At 35.9% G+C, this 24,558-nt stretch overlaps 2 protein-coding genes across 3 annotated transcripts in view; one reads left to right on the forward strand and one right to left on the reverse strand.

The window, feature by feature from the left end:
- The window catches only part of LOC145327035 (alkylglycerol monooxygenase-like), a 31,918-nt gene extending 7,708 nt beyond the window's left edge, over positions 1 to 24,210 (reverse strand). For both annotated transcript variants that reach the window (XM_080170528.1, XM_080170529.1), the window contains exons 1-11: positions 24,107 to 24,210; positions 23,599 to 23,688; positions 23,226 to 23,282; positions 22,783 to 22,850; positions 22,344 to 22,437; positions 21,961 to 22,018; positions 21,250 to 21,353; positions 20,734 to 20,811; positions 19,944 to 20,028; positions 19,182 to 19,239; positions 18,739 to 18,832 (exon numbers count right to left, since the gene is read on the reverse strand). In XM_080170528.1, the coding sequence (XP_080026654.1) occupies positions 18,739 to 18,832; positions 19,182 to 19,239; positions 19,944 to 20,028; positions 20,734 to 20,811; positions 21,250 to 21,353; positions 21,961 to 22,018; positions 22,344 to 22,437; positions 22,783 to 22,850; positions 23,226 to 23,282; positions 23,599 to 23,688; positions 24,107 to 24,184 (864 nt within the window). In that variant the 5' untranslated portion in view covers positions 24,185 to 24,210. The remainder of the gene's footprint in view (positions 1 to 18,738; positions 18,833 to 19,181; positions 19,240 to 19,943; positions 20,029 to 20,733; positions 20,812 to 21,249; positions 21,354 to 21,960; positions 22,019 to 22,343; positions 22,438 to 22,782; positions 22,851 to 23,225; positions 23,283 to 23,598; positions 23,689 to 24,106) is intronic.
- Positions 767 to 18,211, forward strand: LOC145327036 (uncharacterized). The gene is made up of 10 exons (XM_080170530.1): positions 767 to 887; positions 1,245 to 1,278; positions 2,283 to 2,352; positions 3,042 to 3,108; positions 3,455 to 3,510; positions 4,061 to 4,141; positions 5,171 to 5,216; positions 5,450 to 5,495; positions 17,365 to 17,423; positions 17,689 to 18,211. The coding sequence occupies exons 1-10, from the start codon at positions 834 to 836 to the stop codon at positions 17,755 to 17,757; spliced, it is 582 nt and encodes a 193-aa protein (XP_080026656.1). The 5' UTR covers positions 767 to 833; the 3' UTR covers positions 17,758 to 18,211.
- Positions 24,211 to 24,558: the final 348 nt, after the last annotated feature.

Here is a 24,558-nt window from a genome sequence, read left to right on the forward strand (position 1 = left end):
TCAAAACCAGTTTTAACAAAATTATTATTAATTTTATAATTTTTATTTTGATATTCGTGGAAAATTTTCTGTAATATGATACTACTACATGATTTTTCAGCATGGCTGAGAACCGGTTATTAATCAGTTTACAAGCCATGCTGGAAACATATGTAAAATTCTGCTTAGCTGCTTAAAGACTTGTTGCTTTTGCTTTTTAGTTTTAAGCTACAGATTTTGATGGCTTATTTGCTGCCAAATTACTATTATATAGGGAAGAAACTAATTTAAGTTTGTATCAACTAATCAATAATCAATGAAAGTACCCAAAATTTTACACCAACGAATGAGTGAATGTCTTGATAGTTCAATGTACCAACCCTCACATGATTTTAACTTTTGATTAAATAATAAGCCTCAATCTTTCCCCTTTTCTAATTTATCCTAATATAAGTTAAGACTAATATCAAAGATCTAAAAGTGAGTTGTCATTATGGTTTATGGTTATAGAGTTCTTACAAAATAGCAGATAATTTATGAGCACAATACTAAAAAATCAGTATATCATCGTATTACAGATAATTTTCCGAGACATACTAAAATTAAAATAATAAATTTATTTTCAGTCAACTGGTTTTAATTAATTTACGGTTTTTTTTCGTTTTAATATCCGCGGAAAGCTGTCAATATAACGTTGCTATAAATAACTATTCTGCATGACATTTTGAGAATGGAACTTTTCAAAACTGTTAATGAATTGAATAATACTAAAATTGTGTTATTTTGCAGAAACCAGTGTTGATATCAACATGTTTTGACTAAGTTCTAAAAAGCCTGAAACAAACCACAAAACCATGGCGAAGAAATCTTCCAAGAATTGCCCTACATCTTCTATATCTTATTCTCAGGTTTTAATAATTAATTTTATTTTATTTATATTAAGTTAAACAAATATGATTTTAATTTTAGATATCTAAAATAACCTAAAACCTGCTAATGCGTAGATTAAACTATTGTATATAAAAGAAGTTATCCTTTAGAATGCTTTTTTTAGAAAATAATTGCACGAACATTTTCTTGGGACAATTTCTCTTGTACCCTCCCCTAATGTAGTTATTATCCTTCACAACTGGACCTATGAAAAGTTATTTTATAAAAGAGAACTATATCGGTCCAGTGGTTAGTAAGATCCCTCGGTAAAGACAGACACACACAGATCCTGTTACTTTTACATAAGGATTTGATTGTAATCTTTTTATATCTAGGATAAAATAGAGTTTATTCTATTAATATTTACAGGTAAAATAAGTGATCAGCGCAGCTACCCTACTCTACTACTATGAGGTATTGTCTGTACGTCTTACCAATCAAGTTATTTAACATTATCGTTTTCAATGTATTTATCATTACTTGGATTTAACACCAGATTATCAAGTTCTCTCTAATAAAGTGAAACTTGTAGCGGGCAAAAACTACAATCCTATTCATTCCCCCTTACCCCATTCCATCCATTCCTACTGTATGAACAAACTGACAAATAAAGGATGTCCATGTTGGCAACTTAAATTGAATACCATTTTCTCCCTGTCATAATATCCATGTAAATTCGACATCCATTTTTATCATAAATATTTACTTCCAATGGATTTAACACCAGATTATCAAGTTCTCTCTAATAAAGTGAAACTTGTAGCGGGCAAAAACTACAATCCTATTCATTCCCCCTTACCCCATTCCATCCATTCCTACTGTATGAACAAACTGACAAATAAAGGATGTCCATGTTGGCAACTTAAATTGAATACCATTTTCTCCCTGTCATAATATCCATGTAAATTCGACATCCATTTTTATCATAAATATTTACTTCCAATGTCAGTTAGATAAAACAACTCACTAGCTATAAATTTTTTTCTTAAGGTCATAACAATAACTCATTGGTTTATAAAAAAAGTGCACATTTTTTTTAAAGAAGGAAAAAATTTAAACAGAGATGAATGTTTGTGGATAGGGCTGGAAGGTCATTTTAAACTTCTAAAATTTTGAGCATCCCCCCCCCCCCCCCCCCCCATTCATTAAAGTGATCTGATAAAACATGCATAAAGTAATAAGGATTTTTTGTCTTAAGCTCCTCAATTAAAGGTCTGAATTTCTTGTACTAATCAAAGAAACTTAATCTTCGGATGGTTTTAAGCTATTTTCCTGACCTCCATCATCCCATAGATGATATATGGGTCAAAGCAACTAAGCAATCCTTATCTATAGAGAGGCTACCCTTTCTATAATCCTGCAATAATTCACAGGAATTATCAGTTTCATTGTTTGCACAATATTTATGATGACAATAAAATCTGGTAGAAAACAAAAATTCAGGTACAGCATTCTCCAGATTTGTCAGGGATATAAAGGGATAAGACAATAACCGATGAATTTATTTACATCCCCAATGTTGATACAAAAAATTTATTCAATTATTGGTTCCAACCTTTGGACACTCAGCTTAATGAACAAACCAATCAAACAATTCAATAAAAATCATCAAAGTTGTTATAAAATGTTATTGTAAAACTTTGGGGACTAGTGTAATAAACAACCCAATGTCCCTCTCTCCATCAGATTTGTAATGTATATTTTATCATTACAACTGCACCTTCCCTGTTGAATAAGTCAAGAAGTTTTGACCATCCCCAAAAATGCCTTCATTTGATATATCGGAGCTTTCCCTAAAAAGTTCCCAGCGAGTACACCCCACCCCCCAATTTTTTGTGTCAAATTTAGCCTACCCTAACCTAGCATTATCAATTACTACCAGAAAAATCCCCATACCCTCTAAGTTGCAATCTACTTATTTTGATAAAAAGAGGGGGGGGGGGGCTTCTGTGCCCGACTAGGCACTTTGAGGGAAACCGCAGATGTATCTTTTATAAACTTGGAATAATGATACCTTTTGAAGGCGTTGTAGACTTGTACATTTGTTTTAAGCGGTAAATATTGACACTATAACTTAAATTATCTTTCTAAAATAAAAACAATTTACAAATTCTAAAATTAGATTTTTGCAGATCAAACTTAAATCTAGCAAAACAGAGAAACATTGAGGAAAGTAAATTATCTGATAAATCTGCAAAGGTAAGATTCATTTTTATTTATCATCCTTATATAAAAGTAAAGTGATGTCTATCTGTATGTCTGTAGCTCAAGATCTCGTTAAGGGCTAGACCGATATGGTTCTCCTTTACAGTAAAACTTCTATGAGGTCCAAGAAAATTTTGAAATTGTTTGGGGGAAGTTACCTCCAGACTTCTAAAAGAAGTCACCTATGAAAAAATAATCCCCTCAAAAATTCTTTTATACTTTTTCTTTTTAAAACTAGAATAGAGACTGGAGGGTCGACCAACCCCCATTCGTTTAAGTGCCCTAAGAGTCCTCAAGGGGCGTAGCCACTAGTAATTTATAAAATCAAAAGAATTTTTAGATTTCAACGAGTAATACAAGTAAGCAAAGCGAGTACAATGATGTGAATGATAAACTGTAAGATCTTTACTTAACCTGTTAATTTTAATTTGTTAAATCATTAGAAGTTGGAAAAGATATTTTACCTTAGAAAAAATAAAAAATATGGGGTATAATCCCTTTCGTAACATCGCACCTTATGGGGCGATTCTTCGTATTTTTCACAGTAGCTTTTCTCCTATTTCTAGTCTAGTCTAGGGGGGCTCTAACCCTGCGGGGCCAATTACCTAACCCTGTGGGGCAATCACCTAACCTAATATAACCTAACCTAACCTAAAATAACCGATAAAAAGCCATTCTAAAAATACACCGAATCGCCCCATATGGGGCTATGTTACGAAAGGGACTATTCCCAAAATATGTATATTACTTTCTAATGTACTTTTACTTATTTTACTGCAGATGTCAACCTAAAAAAATATAGATTCTTTCCCTTCAGGTGCCTATCGAGCATTTCCTTATGATATAAATTAAAATTTGGAGGAGGTTATTTTTCTTATATTTAACCCCTAAGGGCCCCTAACCCTTCAAGTAGTTGGGAGAATAAATATAAAATGTTAATTTGTAGAAATGAAAATGTAATGTTTGATTATGAAGAAATGGTAGATTTTATATGGAGAGAGTGTTTACATTCTGTGCCAATAAATAGGTAAATTTTATATGAAGATAGTGTTTAAATTCTGTGCCATTAAATAGGTAAATTTTATATGGAGAGAGTGTTTACATTCTGTGCTAATAAATAGTTATATTTTATATGGAGAGAGTGTTTACATTCTGTGCCAATAAATAGGTAAATTTCATATGGAGAGAGTGTTTATATTCTGTGCCAATAAATAGGTAAATCTTATATGAAGAGATTGTTTACATTCTGCGCCAATAAATAGGTAAATTTCATATGGAGAGAGTGTTTACATTCTGTGCCAATAAATAGGTAAATTTCATATGAAGAGAGTGTTTATATTCTGTGCCAATAAATAGGTAAATTTTATATGGAGAGAGTGTTTACATTCTGTGCCAATGAATAGGTAAATTTCATAAGGAGAGAGTGTTTATATTCTGTGCCAATAAATAGGTAAATCTTTATATAGAGAGTGTTTACATTCTGTGCCAATAAATAGGTAAATTTTATATGGAGAGAGTGCTTACATTCTGTGCCAATAAATAGGTAAACTTTATACGGGGAGAGTGATTACAATCTGTGACAATAAATAGGTAAATTTCATAAGAAAAGAGAGTTTACATTCTGTGCCAATAGATAGGAAAATTATATATTGAGATAGTGTTTACATTCTGTGCCAAATAAATAGGTACACTTTATATTTAGAGAGTGTTTTCATTTTGTGCAAATAAATAGGTAAACTTTATGTTTAGTGAGTATTTACATTCTGTGCCAATAAATAAGTAAATTTTATTTCTTCCATTCCACTAGAGTACCAAGGACAACCAAGCTTTTTTTCAGAGGGGGGGGGGGGGGGGGATACAAAATCTTAATTGTGGGGTTATTTCAAGTATCAATTCTCTAACCTAACCTAACATGCCGTAATAAATGAAATGAAAAACTACCCCTCCCCTTCCCCTTATTTTCAATGGGGGTTGGTTACTGAGCTCAACAAGGTACTTTGAGGGAAAACCCTGGATGATCAAATCATAAAAATATACCTATTTTTCTGATTTCTAGTTCATATGACGAAGAGGGTCTGTACAATAAAACAAAATCTTCTGAGGTAAATACTTACATTAAAAAGCCATTTTTTAAAATCAAAATCCGAATTTTGGCAGAAAGGTTAGGATATTTTCGGTAATGAGTAACTCCGCAGGATTAGGACAATGAATTATGAAGGTACATGCCAAACAGGGCAAGGTCCCCCTGCAAGAGTTGGTGTAGAAAAAAAACTCCACCCCCCTCCCCTCCTTATTTTTAATTTATTTCGAACAGACACTATTTGCTCTTGTTTAGGAAAGGCAAGATTCCATCTTGTCTGCAATAAGCGGAACAGATTCAGGTAGAATTTTTGGAAAATCAGATACGGATGACGACATTCATTACAGCGCATTTTAAAATTCTAATTTAAAAGTAACAGGCTCGGTGTGTGTGTCTGTCCGTCTGTGTGTTTCGAAGGATCTGTGACAGCTGAACCAATATGGTTCTCCTTTACAAGGTAGCTGGTAATGTTTACTGCTAATTTAGAGAGAAACTGCCACTCTCCCAAGAGAAATCGCCCCTAGAATAATTGACCCCCAAATTTTTGGGGTATAGTCCTTTCCATGACATCGCTCCATATGGGGCGATGATTTTCTATAGCTCCTTCAAGGAGCTATAGCATAGCCTCTTATCATATGGAGCGATGTGATAGCCCCTTTTAAGGAGCGTTCATATCGCCTCTTATGATAAGAGGCTATGCTATAGCTCCTTCATGGCCTCTTAATAGCTCCTTTGAAGGGGCGTTAATATCGCCTCTTATGATAAGAGGCTATACTATAGCCCCATGATGGCTCCTTCATAGCCTCTCCATCGCCCCTCCATAGTCCTTTACCTCCAGTGCCCCTTCATCGCTCCTTCATCGCCCCTACATCGCTCCTTCATCTCTCCTTCTTGAAATTTATATTAAATTGTACTTTGATGGCCCCTACATCGCCCCTACATCGCCCCTACATCGCCCCTACATCGCTCCTTCATCTCTAATTCTTGAATTTTATATTACATTGTACTTTGATGGCCCCTACATCGCTCCTCCATCGCCCCTACATCGCTCATACATCGCCCCTACATCGCTCCTTCATCTCTCCTTCTTGAAATTTATATTACATTGTACTTTGATGGCCCCTACATCGCTCCTCCATCGCCCCTTCATCGCTCCTCCATCGCCCCTACATCGCTCCTTCATCTCTCCTTCTTGAAATTTATATTACATTGTACTTTGATGGCCCCTACATCGCTCCTCCATGGCCCCTTCATCGCTCCTACATCGCCCCTACATCGCTCCTTCATCTCTCCTTCTTGAAATTTATATTACATTGTACTTTGATGGCCCCTACATCGCTCCTCCATCGCTCCTCCATCGCTCCTACATCGCCCCTTCATCGCTCCTTCCACAAATTTATATTACATTGTACTTTGATGGCCCCTACATCTCTCCTCCATCGCTCCTCCATCGCCCCATCGCCCCTTAATAGCCCCTTACCTTAATTTATATAAAAAAGCCCCTACATAGCCTCTCCATTGCCCCTTAATAGCTCCTTACCTTAATTTTTATAACATAGCCCCTACATAGCCTCTCCATCGCCCCTTAATAGCCCCTTATCTTAATTTATATAACAAAGCCCCTACATAGCCTCTCCATCGCCCCTAATAGCCCCTTACCTTTATTTATATAACATAGCCCCTACATAGCCTCTCCATCGCCCCTTAATAGCTCCTTACCTTAATTTATATAACATAGCCCCTACATAGCCTCTCCATCGCCCCTTAATAGCCCCTTACCTTAATTTATATAACATAGCCTCTACATAGCCTCTCCATCGCCCCTTAATAGCCCCTTACCTTAATTTATATAACATAGCCCTACATAGCCTCTCCATCGCCCCTTAATAGCCCCTTACCTTAATTTATATAGCATAGCCCCTACATAGCCTCTCCATCGCCCCTTAATAGCCTCTTACCTTAATTTATATAATCCTTACCTTAATATATATAACATAGCCCCTACATAGCCTCTCCATCGCCCCTAAATAGTCCCTTACCCTAATTTATATAACATAGCCCCTACATAGCCTCTTACCTTAATTTATATAATCCTTACCTTAATATATATAACATAGCCTCTCCATCGCCCCTGAATAGCCCCTTACCCTAATTTATATAACATAGCCCCTACATAGCCTCTCCATCGCCCCTTAATAGCCTCTTACCTTAATTTATATAACATAGGCCCTACAAAGCATCTCCATCGCCCCTTAATAGCCCCTTACCTTAATTATATAACATAGCCCCTACATAGCCTCTCCATCGCCCCTTAATAGCCCCTTACCTTAATTTATATAACATAGCCCTACATAGCCTCTCCATCGCCCCTTAATAGCCCCTTACCTTAATTTATATAGCATAGCCCCTACATAGCCTCTCCATCGCCCCTTGATAGCCTCTTACCTTAATTTATATAATCCTTACCTTAATATATATAACATAGCCCCTACATAGCCTCTCCATCGCCCCTAAATAGCCCCTTACCCTAATTTATATAACATAGCCCCTACATAGCCTCTCCATCGCCCCTTAATAGCCCCTTACCTTAATTTATATAACATAGCCTCTACATAGCCTCTCCATCGCCCCTTAATAGCCCCTTACCTTAATTTATATAACATAGCCCTACATAGCCTCTCCATCGCCCCTTAATAGCCCCTTACCTTAATTTATATAGCATAGCCCCTACATAGCCTCTCCATCGCCCCTTAATAGCCTCCTACCTTAATTTATATAATCCTTACCTTAATATATATAACATAGCCTCTCCATCGCCCCTGAATAGCCCCTTACCCTAATTTATATAACATAGCCCCTACATAGCCTCTCCATCGCCCCTTAATAGCTCCTTACCTTAATTTATATAACATAGCCCCTACATAGCCTCTCCATCGCCCCTTAATAGCCCCTTACCTTAATTTATATAACATAGCCTCTACATAGCCTCTCCATCGCCCCTTAATAGCCCCTTACCTTAATTTATATAACATAGCCCTACATAGCCTCTCCATCGCCCCTTAATAGCCCCTTACCTTAATTTATATAGCATAGCCCCTACATAGCCTCTCCATCGCCCCTTAATAGCCTCTTACCTTAATTTATATAATCCTTACCTTAATATATATAACATAGCCCCTACATAGCCTCTCCATCGCCCCTAAATAGCCCCTTACCCTAATTTATATAACATAGCCCCTACATAGCCTCTCCATCGCCCCTTAATAGCTCCTTACCTTAATTTATATAGCATAGCCCCTACATAGCCTCTCCATCGCCCCTTAATAGCCTCTTACCTTAATTTATATAATCCTTACCTTAATATATATAACATAGCCCCTACATAGCCTCTCCATCGCCCCTAAATAGCCCCTTACCCTAATTTATATAACATAGCCCCTACATAGCCTCTCCATCGCCCCTTAATAGCCCCTTACCTTAATTTATATAACATAGCCTCTACATAGCCTCTCCATCGCCCCTTAATAGCCCCTTACCTTAATTTATATAACATAGCCCTACATAGCCTCTCCATCGCCCCTTAATAGCCCCTTACCTTAATTTATATAGCATAGCCCCTACATAGCCTCTCCATCGCCCCTTAATAGCCTCTTACCTTAATTTATATAATCCTTACCTTAATATATATAACATAGCCCCTACATAGCCTCTCCATCGCCCCTGAATAGCCCCTTACCCTAATTTATATAACATAGCCCCTACATAGCCTCTCCATCGCCCCTTAATAGCTCCTTACCTTAATTTATATAACATAGCCCCTACATAGCCTCTCCATCGCCCCTTAATAGCCCCTTACCTTAATTTATATAACATAGCCTCTACATAGCCTCTCCATCGCCCCTTAATAGCCCCTTACCTTAATTTATATAACATAGCCCTACATAGCCTCTCCATCGCCCCTTAATAGCCCCTTACCTTAATTTATATAGCATAGCCCCTACATAGCCTCTCCATCGCCCCTTAATAGCCTCTTACCTTAATTTATATAATCCTTACCTTAATATATATAACATAGCCCCTACATAGCCTCTCCATCGCCCCTAAATAGCCCCTTACCCTAATTTATATAACATAGCCCCTACATAGCCTCTCCATCGCCCCTTAATAGCCTCTTACCTTAATTTATATAACATAGGCCCTACAAAGCATCTCCATCGCCCCTTAATAGCCCCTTACCTTAATTATATAACATAGCCCCTACATAGCCTCTCCATCGCCCCTTAATAGCCTCTTACCTTAATTTATATAACATAGCCCCTTCATAGCCTCTTCATCGCCCCTTACCTTAATTTATATAACATAGGCCCTTTATGGCTCCTGTACAGCCTCTGTAATTGTATTGCCCCTTCATTATAGAAGGTAGGGCATTAAGGTAAGGAAGGAATGTGACCCTCTACAGTTTTAAATTTAAGTTTTAAAAGGATGACAAGGATGACAACATTTATAAAAGCAAAGCTCTGAAACGGTAGAAAAAAGTTTAAAGGAAGCCTGCAAGAAATACCACGCTTTAACTGCTGAAAGACTGCCACAAGTAGACCAAATACCCCAAATTTGAAGCCTTCAGCTTCTATAACAAAAAAGTTCTAGGCATTTTAAAATGACATTTTATGTACAATGGAAATTTTGAAAGAATTGCAATGCTCATGTTGAAAACTTTAAAATTAAACTACGTGGCCTAGAAACAAAATTATAAGCTTATTTTTTTTGTCATAAATTTAGGTTTCCAGTAACTAATTATATTTTTACAATAAAAATACCCATTTTTATAGTCAAAATCATTAAAAAAAAATAAGTTTTACTTGCGTTGTACCGAATGTACTGTAGCCAATCAGAAGGCTGAATCAGCTTAACAACCAATCACAGCTAAGCTTGTATTAGTTTACCCCTTTGTTTCCGCTATGATTTTCGTTTAAAAATGCAATTTAAATCGATTTTTTTTCATAGATTTTGACTATGAAATGTGGTGTTTTTATTGTAAAAATGTAATCAGTTACAGGCAATCTAAGTTTCTGACAAATATAAGGTTATAATTTTATGTCTAGGCAACGTAATTTAATATTGTTTTTTCTTTTATGAGCATTGGAAATCTTTCAAAAATTCCATTGTACATAAAATGCTATTTTGAAATGCCTAGAACTTTTTTGTTATTGAAGCTGAAGGCTTATAATTTGGGGTATTGGGTCTTCTTGTGGCAGTCTTTTAGCAGTTAAAGCGTGGTATTTCTTGCAGGCTTCCTTTAAACTTTTTTCTACCGTTTCAGAGCTTTGCTTTTATAAATGTTGTCATCCTTGTCATCCTTTTAAAACTTAAATTTAAAACTGTAGAGGGTCACATTCCTTCCTTACCTTAATGCCCTACCTTCTATAATGAAGGGGCAATACAATTACAGAGGCTGTACAGGAGCCATAAAGGGCCTATGTTATATAAATTAAGGTAAGGGGCGATGAAGAGGCTATGAAGGGGCTATGTTATATAAATTAAGGTAAGAGGCTATTAAGGGGCGATGGAGAGGCTATGTAGGGGCTATGTTATATAATTAAGGTAAGGGGCTATTAAGGGGCGATGGAGATGCTTTGTAGGGCCTATGTTATATAAATTAAGGTAAGAGGCTATTAAGGGGCGATGGAGAGGCTATGTAGGGGCTATGTTATATAAATTAAGGTAAGGAGCTATTAAGGGGCGATGGAGAGGCTATGTAGGGGCTATGTTATATAAATTAGGGTAAGGGGCTATTTAGGGGCGATGGAGAGGCTATGTAGGGGCTATGTTATATATATTAAGGTAAGGATTATATAAATTAAGGTAAGAGGCTATTAAGGGGCGATGGAGAGGCTATGTAGGGGCTATGCTACATAAATTAAGGTAAGGGGCTATTAAGGGGCGATGGAGAGGCTATGTAGGGCTATGTTATATAAATTAAGGTAAGGGGCTATTAAGGGGCGATGGAGAGGCTATGTAGAGGCTATGTTATATAAATTAAGGTAAGGGGCTATTAAGGGGCGATGGAGAGGCTATGTAGGGGCTATGTTATATATATTAAGGTAAGGATTATATAAATTAAGGTAAGAGGCTATTAAGGGGCGATGGAGAGGCTATGTAGGGGCTATGCTATATAAATTAAGGTAAGGGGCTATTAAGGGGCGATGGAGAGGCTATGTAGGGCTATGTTATATAAATTAAGGTAAGGGGCTATTAAGGGGCGATGGAAAGGCTATGTAGGGGCTATGTTATATAAATTAAGGTAAGGAGCTATTAAGGGGCGATGGAGAGGCTATGTAGGGGCTATGTTATATAAATTAGGGTAAGGGGCTATTTAGGGGCGATGGAGAGGCTATGTAGGGGCTATGTTATATATATTAAGGTAAGGATTATATAAATTAAGGTAAGAGGCTATTAAGGGGCGATGGAGAGGCTATGTAGGGGCTATGCTATATAAATTAAGGTAAGGGGCTATTAAGGGGCGATGGAGAGGCTATGTAGGGCTATGTTATATAAATTAAGGTAAGGGGCTATTAAGGGGCGATGGAGAGGCTATGTAGAGGCTATGTTATATAAATTAAGGTAAGGGGCTATTAAGGGGCGATGGAGAGGCTATGTAGGGGCTATGTTATATAAATTAAGGTAAGGAGCTATTAAGGGGCGATGGAGAGGCTATGTAGGGGCTATGTTATATAAATTAGGGTAAGGGGCTATTCAGGGGCGATGGAGAGGCTATGTAGGGGCTATGTTATATATATTAAGGTAAGGATTATATAAATTAAGGTAAGAGGCTATTAAGGGGCGATGGAGAGGCTATGTAGGGGCTATGCTATATAAATTAAGGTAAGGGGCTATTAAGGGGCGATGGAGAGGCTATGTAGGGCTATGTTATATAAATTAAGGTAAGGGGCTATTAAGGGGCGATGGAGAGGCTATGTAGAGGCTATGTTATATAAATTAAGGTAAGGGGCTATTAAGGGGCGATGGAGAGGCTATGTAGGGGCTATGTTATATAAATTAGGGTAAGGGGCTATTTAGGGGCGATGGAGAGGCTATGTAGGGGCTATGTTATATATATTAAGGTAAGGATTATATAAATTAAGGTAAGAGGCTATTAAGGGGCGATGGAGAGGCTATGTAGGGGCTATGCTATATAAATTAAGGTAAGGGGCTATTAAGGGGCGATGGAGAGGCTATGTAGGGCTATGTTATATAAATTAAGGTAAGGGGCTATTTAGGGGCGATGGAGAGGCTATGTAGGGGCTATGTTATATAAATTAAGGTAAGGAGCTATTAAGGGGCGATGGAGAGGCTATGTAGGGGCTATGTTATATAAATTAGGGTAAGGGGCTATTTAGGGGCGATGGAGAGGCTATGTAGGGGCTATGTTATATATATTAAGGTAAGGATTATATAAATTAAGGTAAGAGGCTATGAAGGGGCGATGGAGAGGCTATGTAGGGGCTATGCTATATAAATTAAGGTAAGGGGCTATTAAGGGGCGATGGAGAGGCTATGTAGGGCTATGTTATATAAATTAAGGTAAGGGGCTATTAAGGGGCGATGGAGAGGCTATGTAGAGGCTATGTTATATAAATTAAGGTAAGGGGCTATTAAGGGGCGATGGAGAGGCTATGTAGGGGCTATGTTATATAAATTAAGGTAAGGAGCTATTAAGGGGCGATGGAGAGGCTATGTAGGGGCTATGTTATATAAATTAGGGTAAGGGGCTATTCAGGGGCGATGGAGAGGCTATGTAGGGGCTATGTTATATATATTAAGGTAAGGATTATATAAATTAAGGTAAGAGGCTATTAAGGGGCGATGGAGAGGCTATGTAGGGGCTATGCTATATAAATTAAGGTAAGGGGCTATTAAGGGGCGATGGAGAGGCTATGTAGGGCTATGTTATATAAATTAAGGTAAGGGGCTATTAAGGGGCGATGGAGAGGCTATGTAGAGGCTATGTTATATAAATTAAGGTAAGGGGCTATTAAGGGGCGATGGAGAGGCTATGTAGGGGCTATGTTATATAAATTAGGGTAAGGGGCTATTTAGGGGCGATGGAGAGGCTATGTAGGGGCTATGTTATATATATTAAGGTAAGGATTATATAAATTAAGGTAAGAGGCTATTAAGGGGCGATGGAGAGGCTATGTAGGGGCTATGCTATATAAATTAAGGTAAGGGGCTATTAAGGGGCGATGGAGAGGCTATGTAGGGGCTATGTTATATAAATTAAGGTAAGGAGCTATTAAGGGGCGATGGAGAGGCTATGTAGGGGCTATGTTATATAAATTAGGGTAAGGGGCTATTTAGGGGCGATGGAGAGGCTATGTAGGGGCTATGTTATATATATTAAGGTAAGGATTATATAAATTAAGGTAAGAGGCTATTAAGGGGCGATGGAGAGGCTATGTAGGGGCTATGCTATATAAATTAAGGTAAGGGGCTATTAAGGGGCGATGGAGAGGCTATGTAGGGCTATGTTATATAAATTAAGGTAAGGGGCTATTAAGGGGCGATGGAGAGGCTATGTAGAGGCTATGTTATATAAATTAAGGTAAGGGGCTATTAAGGGGCGATGGAGAGGCTATGTAGGGGCTATGTTATATAAATTAAGGTAAGGAGCTATTAAGGGGCGATGGAGAAACTATGTAGGGGCTATGTTATATAAATTAGGGTAAGGGGCTATTCAGGGGCGATGGAGAGGCTATGTAGGGGCTATGTTATATATATTAAGGTAAGGATTATATAAATTAAGGTAAGAGGCTATTAAGGGGCGATGGAGAGGCTATGTAGGGGCTATGCTATATAAATTAAGGTAAGGGGCTATTAAGGGGCGATGGAGAGGCTATGTAGGGCTATGTTATATAAATTAAGGTAAGGGGCTATTAAGGGGCGATGGAAAGGCTATGTAGAGGCTATGTTATATAAATTAAGGTAAGGGGCTATTAAGGGGCGATGGAGAGGCTATGTAGGGGCTATGTTATATAAATTAGGGTAAGGGGCTATTTAGGGGCGATGGAGAGGCTATGTAGGGGCTATGTTATATATATTAAGGTAAGGATTATATAAATTAAGGTAAGAGGCTATTAAGGGGCGATGGAGAGGCTATGTAGGGGCTATGCTATATAAATTAAGGTAAGGGGCTATTAAGGGGCGATGGAGAGGCTATGTAGGGGCTATGTTATATAAATTAAGGTAAGGAGCTATTAAGGGGCGATGGAGAGGCTATGTAGGGGCTATGTTATATAAATTAAGGTAAGGTGCGATGGAGAGGCTATGTAGGGGCTATGTTATATAAATTAAGGTAATGGGCTTTTAAGGGGCGATGGAGAGGCTATGTAGGAGCTATGTTATATAAATTAAGGTAAGGGACTATTAAGGGGCAATGGAGAGGCTATGTAGGAGCTTTGTTATATAAATAAAGGTAAGGGGCTATTAGGGGCGATGGAGAGGCTATGTAGGGGCTTTGTTATATAAATTAAGATAAGGGGCTATTAAGGGGCGATGGAGAGGCTATGTAGGGGCTATGTTATAAAAATTAAGGTAAGGAGCTATTAAGGGGCAATGGAGAGGCTATGTAGGGGCTTTTTTATATAAATTAAGGTAAGGGGCTATTAACCCTTAACGGTCGGGGGGGGGGCGTTGAACGCCCCCCCATCCGGTTTTTTCTATCTCATTTTCTGTGTGTGAAAGATGAAGAGCCCAAACTGCTTGACTTTTTAAGTTTGGGTATGACACATAACTGAGAGTTGGAATTTTTTGAATATCTCCATCCTGGCGGGCACAGGATGCCAGCAAACCTGGCAGGGTCATCCAGGTAAAGATCAAAAATATTTTTTTGACTTAAACAAAGCATTTTATCTTACCAAAATACTAAAATATCCTCTAGTAGTACATCCTCATATTAAATACAAGTGTTCAAGTCACTTTCAGGTTCCAGGTATGATCCTGCAGGTCCTGATCCTCCAGGTCTCCAGAAATCTTTAAATGGCTCCTGTGGCCGCAATTTTTGACTTAGAGACTTCAAATTTTAAACTTAAGCTTTTCTTACATGTCTGCATAATGTATTAAAATTTCATAAAGATCCGCCGCCGTTTTCCCGCCGACCGCTGACTGCGGCGGCTGGCAGCTGCCAAGTACAGCTGCGGCCGCTGAAATTTATGTTTTGATATTTCAAACATAAAATTTACATAAAAATAAATATTTTCTGCAAAAAAAATTTTCTTCTAGCTTCAAAAATAAAAAAATTACAGCCGTTTGAAATTTTTAAGTAAAAAAGGACCTAAAAACAAAGGTTGTTAAATAAAAGGGTGAAGTAAGCGAAAATTGACCTTGACTTACTTAAGGTCGAAAATTCATCATAACACAGGGGACTTGCACAAAAAATTTTAGCCCTCTAGCTCTAATAGGAACTGAGATAATAGGGGGGGGCGTTGAACGCCCCCCCCCCGACTGATTAAGGTGCGGCAAGGGGCCCGACTGTAAAGGGTTAAGGGGCGATGGGGCGATGGAGGAGCGATGGAGGAGAGATGTAGGGGCCATCAAAGTACAATGTAATATAAATTTGTGGAAGGAGCGATGAAGGGGCGATGTAGGAGCGATGGAGGAGCGATGGAGGAGCGATGTAGCAGCGATGTAGGGGCCATCAAGTTGCAATGTTATATAAATTTGGAGAAGGAGCGATGAAGGGGCGATGGAGGAGCGATGTAGGAGCGATGTAGGGGCCATCAAGTTGCAATGTAATATAAATTTGGAGAAGGAGCGATGAAGGGGCGATGTAGGAGCGATGAAGGAGCGATGTAGGAGCGATGTAGGGGCCATCACAGTACAATGTAATATAAATTTGAAGAAGGAGCGATGAAGGGGCGATGTAGGAGCGATGGAGGGGCGATGTAGGGGCCATCAAAGTACAATGTAATATAAATTTGAAGAAGGAGCGATGAAGGGGTGATGTAGGAGCGATGGAGGGGCGATGTAGGGGCCATCAAAGTACAATGTAATATAAATTTGGAGAAGGAGCGATGGAGGAGCGATGAAGGGGCGATGTAGGAGCGATGTAGGGGCCATCAAGGGACTAAGATATATATAATAGTGAAGGGGCCATGAAGAGGCGATATTTAATTAAATAGCCCCTTGGGATAAGAGGACATATCATCTCCTCTTTAGAAGGGGCGATAAAGGAGCGATAAAGGATCATTTAATCGCCTCTTAGGGCAAGGGGCTATCAAATCGCTCCTTTCAAGGAGTCATAACATCGCCTCTTGTTATAAGGGGCTATTAAATCGCTCCTTTCAAGGAGCCAATACATCGCCCCTTGTCATAAGAGGCGATCAATTAAAATCATCGCCCCATATGGAGCGATGTCATGGAAAGGACTATACCCAATTTTTGTTACCCCCCCACCATGCCACAAGGCCCCCTAGAAGCGTAGCTACTAGTTAAAGATAAAAGGCTCTTAAATAGTCGCAAAGATAATTTTTTAACTGTAATAATCTGTTTTTAGGTTCTGACTTTGGTCAATTACAAAATTCTGTTGATTAGAATACATTTATTAATCAATTGACATAATTACCTTTTTTATAGAATTTTTTTCTAATTTATTATCAAAATACCTTGATATTTAAACGTATTGAAAATAGTTGTAATTTGGAGGCCTGGTCAGTAATTGGAAGATAAGACAATTATAAAAATAAATTCTTATAAAAACAAAAAAATAAGATAAGACTGCATATTTCAATAAACAATACTTGCAAGGACATGAAAAACTTCATGCCTAAATTTTTTTGTTTAGTATTGCGTAAAATGGTAAATATTTTATATTAGTAAAAAGTGTTTAAGGCAGAAATCTTTTAAGTTTAGGGAAAAGACAATGAAAGATAAGTTGATGTATTAACTCAGTAACGATAAACAAAAATATCCCAATTGGTTTAAACAACCAAATCTAGATTTATAAAAGTCCTTGAAGTATTTGAATAAACGAATGAGAGATTGTACTTTTAAAACCTAGACTTAGGCCCCTTTGATCTAACAAAATTGGTCTATTTCTGATAATTTTTCATTTAATATCCACTGAAAACTGTCTATAAAACGATGTGATAAATAACTCATATCTAATTTTGCAGATTTTATTTGTGAAAATTGTGGAAGAAATTATATTGACTCTGAAGCACAACTTGATATGGTATTTTTTTTAAAGTGAAGCTTTTTATAATTAGGGTCGGTCCGTCCGTCCGTTACGGATACCTTGTATCCTTAATTAAGGCTGTAAGAATTGTCCTTTCGATTTAAAACTTGTAATAACTAAACCGAGTACATTGTACTTTTAAGAGAATACACCTGGTGGTCTAAATTTTTTTTTTTTTTATATAATTATAAAAAAAAGTATGAGATGGATGATTTCTAACATAGGATTTGGTGTAGAAAACATATCTTTATTTTTTTTTCAGGGTTTGAGTTACAAAAACAGAAATAAAAGAAGACATGGAATTACTATTCTCCATGACACAATTATTTAGAATTCTTGGATCTAGAGCAGTTCACGGTGAAATGTTCCTGGTTACGATTATCTAAAAAATATATGATCTTTTATGGTCAAACGGTGGAACGTGTATGTTATACCCCCATACAGAGATAAGCGGCATAAGAAGGCCTATAAATAATTTGAAATAGCCCAGAACAATTTATGCATAGGAAAAGCTTCACTGAAACTCATAAAATAGGTCTTTTTCGCGCATTTATGTGCGAATTAATGGATTTCTAGATTATTTGTGGCCTTCTTTTGTCGGTCATAATCTATACGTTCATTTGTTTGGCAGTTAGCAGCATTTAACGTTCATAGAATTTTGGAGTAATCGTTACCAGGAACATTTTACCGTGAACTGAAATAGATCTCAAATTTCTATTCATATTTTTTGTTACGTATTAATATTAAATTCATAATGCTACACTTTCATAAATTGATAAATTACTTATTTTTTTTTATCTTTTCTGTAAATAAATAAAATAACAAGTTTATCTCTAAGTAAATTTTTGATATAAATAAATAGAAATCTCAAACATGAAAGTGTAATACATTAATCGAAATATACTGCTTGGATGTTGCACCGGATTTTCATATACTCTAATAAAGTAAAGTACCCCTCCAACCAACGCATTTACCCCCATCACCTCCGCTCCTACTGGATGAACGAACTGACCAATAAAGAGGTCCATATTAACAAGCTTAATTGACGACAAATTTTCTCCTATCAATATATCAACGTATATCCTATATCCATTAAAAGAGAATCCTTTACTGTATCAAAGCCTTTGCTTAAGTTAAACCAACACGAATTAAAACCATTATTTAATTAATTAAAACAAAAATATTCTTGATATTTGGGAGGCAACACATCGTAGTCAATAAGACACTGTTGTCTTACATACAGTGATAATAAGAACTGGTTCTAATCCAGTGGATATTAAACGGTTTCGAAGCCATACTGGCAAACTTGTACCTGGTGTTTAATTGGATTGAAGAACTGAGGTTGATCTACCAGACCGTAGACAATCTTGATATCATCCCTCTCCTGTTCAAAGGTTCCAAACAATCTAAACAGTTTAGAATTTTAAAAAACCGTACAATAGTTATTTTTTGTATTGTATTATAGACTGCTTTCCGCGGATATCAAAATAAAAATCAAAGATTGTAACTGTACAAGTGTTAATGTTTGTTTATCCTACAGTTACAGAGCTGTGCTTTTAATGATGTTGTCCTCCTCTAAAAAAGTTAAACTTGTAGCTGGCTAAAATAAGGATCCCCCCCTATTCACCCCTTTACCCATCTTCTCGTATTGGATAAACGAACTGACCAATAAATATTGTCCATGTTAGCAACCTAAGTGACGACAATTTTCTTCCTCTCATAATATCCACGTATATTGTATATTCATTATTATACCTGTCCCAGATGATAAGAACACCAGCATAATTCTTGTCCAGACAATATCTATTGGCTCCTATACAAACAATAAATGTATAAGTATAGATGTATAACACAAACAACTACCTGGTTCCAGTAGTAGGGACCTTTTTCGTCTGCTATCAAATTACTTTCTGCTCTTTTGCAGCTACTTGGTTGTGTATTGTTTCTGACGCTATTGGCTGATGTTCAATGACCCAATTGAATCTCGACATAGGGTCCACACTCCTTGAACAATTATTTAACCCCTTCTATTCTTTTACTTTAATATATGAACACATTTTAAGTTTCAGCAGCAAAATATCTCTGAAATGGCTGTAGATAGATTGTTTCATTAAGACCTTGAAATAAACGATTTTCAAATATTGAATTGGTTTGCTAGAAAAAATACGTTTATATGTGATTAATTGTATTTTGGCTAAAATTCTAAAATGTATTTTATCATATAAACTGTATAAATTCATCATGCTTAAAATGCACTTCCTAGTATTGTTTATAGAGTTACTACGCTTTTTAATTTTTACTTAATTGTTACAAGAATCAACATGTCTAATTCGAATATAAGACTCGCTTTTAGTTTTTATTTTATACCTATATTTGCGACAACTTTTATTAAACAGAAACTTCTAATTTTTAACAATTACAAAACATCCCCTTATTGGGATTGGTTCTAACCAGCGACATATGGGTAAGGTATCTATGGTTGATCTATGAGGGACACAAGAATCTATAATTACATACCATGGTGAACTCTATGATGACTGGAAGTGTTAAGAATATATTCCAAAGGTCCAATATTGTTTACAATCTCTGTGTGAATCCAAAACTAAAATTACAATGAAGTAAGGTTTTATCTTTATTTTTAAATTAGCATAAGATAGTCTTCATATTATTTTTTACATATTTTTGACATTGTTGCAAATATATTAAATACAACCAGCTCCACGTATAGTGAAGCGCACATTGGTATTCAAGGCTTTGCTTTAATGCAGTCAGTATGTAGTTATCATGTATTAAACATCATGCAATAAGTTAAGAAAATAAAGGTATAATATTGAGTTATTTTTTATATATAGTAAAATGTATTTTGGTATTTTGGTTATACAAAGTGAATAACAGATAATACAGCATATACACTTCTTTGCCCCTTTGCTTTAATATTTTTTTTTCTATTTCAATATAGAATAGTTTTATTACATCATATGATATACAGCTTTCCGCAGATAGCAAAAAAATAATAGATTAATAATATTTTTGTGATTTTTATTTTACAATTTGTGAAAAATTGTCTATGGTATGATATGGGTACAAAGCTACATATACTTCCCTATCAAATCTTATCATTTTTCCAGATAGTAAAAAAAAATCGGGGAAGGGCAAATAAAGCAGTGACACATTCTATATTTTCAATTTATTTTTTATTTGTTGTCTATAACAATACTGTCTAATCCAGTTAAATTTAACTGGATTTGAAGCTGTTTTGGAATTAACTATTCAAAGTTAGCTAATTATGATAAATATTTTGACTTACTTGATAAAGAAGATTTAACTCCTTGTGGATGATGGCGTGTTGAGGAGGGATGAAGAAAGCCATGGGAAGGTAGAAAGGCTGAAATTAAAATTTATTTAATTTCTGTGCTGTTGTACTCCTGAGAGGTGGGTAGATTCAAAATTCAATATTTTTTTCTTATTGACATTGCTTCTGCATGAGTTAGTTTGACTAAAACCAAAATTTGACCAAATATTGTAGGGTTTATAATGAATTTTTTTTTAACAGTCAAAGATTACAAATCAAACTAATATTAGTTATCATAACATGATAAGCATAACAATTCTATAAGTTAAATAGACTCTTAGTCTTTGCTCCTAGCATCTTGGGGAAGGTAGGATAGGTCAGATAAAAAGCCTAAGAATATCATAAAAGAAATTAATAAAGCTTCCCTGAAAAGTACAACCAATTCGGAACATTATATTTTTTGGATCTTAAGCTTCAGAAAAAAAATCGTCTGCTTTATATATTTAATAGGATAGTGGTTATAAACCTTACCCAAGCTCCAAAAGCTTGAAAGGCAGATTGTCTGAGGGCTGTGCTAAGGTTATAATCTTCTGAACTATGGTGGACCTGGTGAGCTGCCCATAGAACATTTATTTCTAGAAAAATATTTAGTTTAATCTTCTGAACTGATCTTGATGAATTTGGTGAGCTGTCCATAGTACAGTTATTTCTAAAAATATAACTAGTTTCATTTTTGGTACTATGTTGGAGTCTATAGAACATTTAATACTAGACATATATTTAGTTTAATATTCTAAACTATAATGAAGCTGCCCATAGAAAATCTATTCCTAGGAATAAGGCAGAAAAATATATGTATTTAATATGTATAATGTTTTAAATTTGTATATGAAAGTTGTAAATATAATTCAATGATTCAGTCTGTTTGAAAGGCAATAAATTACATTGTAACTCATTTATATTTGTTTTATGTTCAATAATGTATATGGTTATAACTCTGGCCAAAATGCTTAAAAAACAGACCTTTTTTTGAAAAAGGATACTTAAACAGTTTCTTTACCAGCCAGAGTAATCAAATCAGTTTTGAAATATTTTTCTATTTCATTGAAAATTAATAAAAAACAAAAAAAGCAAATTTTGACAGAAATTTTGCTAAATACATGATTGAAAATAACAGCATTTCTTTAGTCAGATTATGGCAAGTGTCCACTCTTTCCTGAAATTAGCTTATTTCTAACTTACCATGAGCTGCCCTATGCACCCAGTAGTAGCAGAAATCAATTCCCAAAGCAGCTGCAATCTAAAATCAAAATGAACAATTGCACCTTTTTTAGTAAGCATAGCTACATTATAATTCACAGTATATGTCTGACAGTTTATATTTCATGTCAGTCGGTCCATGACGCTATGGAGGAAATACATTTGTCTTCGCTCATATTGAAGATGGACAGCTGAACTTTTTGGTGAAGATTCAATGTATCAATGAGCAACAATGTATAATTTACTTTGTCAGACAGTCTGTTGATCATGCAAAAAAAAGACATTGAAAATATTTATGGAGGGAGAGGTGCACTCTAAATTACAGTCAAATGTCCCAAAACCTTTACAAGATTACAACTACTAACCCAAGTCCAAGTTGAGTCCCAAGGAAGTTCATATATACAATGATTCTTGTAGATATACATGTATCCAGAAAATAACAGTCCAGATGTTAGTAACCTAAATATAAAAATTTTGTTGATTTAACAAGTAATATTTGAAAATTGGCAGTTTCTGTGTAGTAAAAGTTGTTCCAATTATATCTATTAAACAATTCTTTTAGATATATGAATATGTATCCAGATGTTAGTAACCTGGCATTAAACAATGAAACACTGTGTTATGGGCTTTAAATAAATAAACTGTGTTGATCACCCTATGGAATTGTTTATATATGTAAAGATTTTGTTGATGTACCAAGTAATATTTTAAAAATTGCAGTTTCTGTGTAGTAAAAGTTGTCACAAATATAGGTATTAATTGATTCTACTAATGTTTTTAAAAAAGTCTGTGAGAAAAACTTACTCCATAAGAGACATGATGAGACCATGTGAAACACTCATTATTCCATCACTCAATCTTGGGGTCTTTCCCTAAAACAATTAGTTATAATGTTACTTAATTTCCAGGGATCTAAGGGATAAGACAATGGCCAATAAATACATGTACATTCTAAATGATGATACACAAAATTACACCTTCTGTACATTACAATTAGTGGTTGAAACGTTTGGATACTCAACTCAATGAACCAACAGATCAAAATCTAATAAAATTTCCCAAGTTGTTGAGCCAACAAATAAGAAAACGTTGTGATAAAACTTTGGGGACCAGTGTAATAAACAGCCCAATGCCCCCCCACCCCTGCGCTTAATATCTCAAAAATAAATGTCTGGATTTAAACCTGATTAGGTTTTAGGATATTTTAGGATTTTTTATGACATTTTATTGAAAACTGTATTTTTTACCTTCAAAGCCAGAACAAGCCATTCCAAAGCTATCATACCAAAGAAATAAGGCATTGCCTAAAATTATATAAAGTAAAATAGTAAAAATAATTCCATCAATCTATCTATCTTTCTGTCTATCTGTCTACCTTTCTGTGCATATTTCTGTGTACCTTTCTGTCTACGTTTCTGTCTATCTGTCTGTCTATATAATCTATCTATCTATCTACCTTTCTATCAATCTGTATCTATCTATCCATGTATCTATATATCTATATGTCTATCTGTCTGTCTGTCTGTCTGTCTGTCTGTCTGTCTGTCTGTCTGTCTGTCTGTCAGTCTGTCAGTCTATCTATCTGTCTGTCTATCTATCTATCTGTATCTATCTCTGTACCTGCTGTATGTATCCATCCTTTGGAAGACTAGATAGACTTGGGAAGTTTGTCTCTGCTGGGTCAACAATGTAGAACATACGTCCAATTTTCTATTAAAAAAAAAGATTATATGGAATATTATTATGGCTATTTTGTTAGGTTAGAGAAATACCCCCGCCAATTCCAATTTATTTAGTCAAGTTAATGAAAGACAAAATACAAAAATTTTCATAAAGACATAACATTTTAACGTCTAAATATGAATAAAATTAGCTAAAACCTGTCTTAAAGCAGTCTTTCATGGATGTTTTATACCCAATTCTGCTCCATATTGATGGGAATGTTGTAAAGAAGTTTCACCCGTCTAGCTTTTCTAGGAGCCGAGAAAATTCCTCAGATGAACAGACTGAAAGCCGGACATACGAAGAGACGGACATTTCAATTATATATTATATTATATTTTTTAAACAGTGTAGAAAGCATTAGATATACAGACATACAGACAGAATTTTCGTAATAAAAGTCTACCTTTAAAACCTCCGTGCTAGTGACAGTCGCATTATCAATGCCAACGCTCCTAGCCTCAAGGGGCCTGAATCCTGACATTTTTAAACAATATTATTTCTGTAAAATGTATTAATTCTTATCAGTAAGTAAAATTATCTCTGTCTGTGTGTGTGTTTACCGATAATCTCGCTAACCACTGAACCGATATGGTTGTCATTTACAGTGTAGTTTCTCATATGTCCTGGGAAGGTTTATAACTATTTTGGGGGAGGGTACCACCGCCCTCCCAAACGAAATCATCCTTAGAAAAAATCCCTCCCTCTCCCCCCATCAAATCTTTTTTTTTTATTTTTTCTTTCAAAATAAAGTTGGAGGGGTCGACATCCCCTCAGCCTTAAGGGCCCCAAGAGGCCTCTAGGAATGTAGCCGCTAGTTTAATATAAATTGAGAGGAAGAAGGGTGCTTTCTTAAAT

This window comes from Acartia tonsa, chromosome 8 (assembly GCF_053477335.1).
Source record: "Acartia tonsa isolate MP-2025a chromosome 8, ASM5347733v1, whole genome shotgun sequence".
NCBI lineage: Eukaryota > Metazoa > Arthropoda > Copepoda > Calanoida > Acartiidae > Acartia > Acartia tonsa.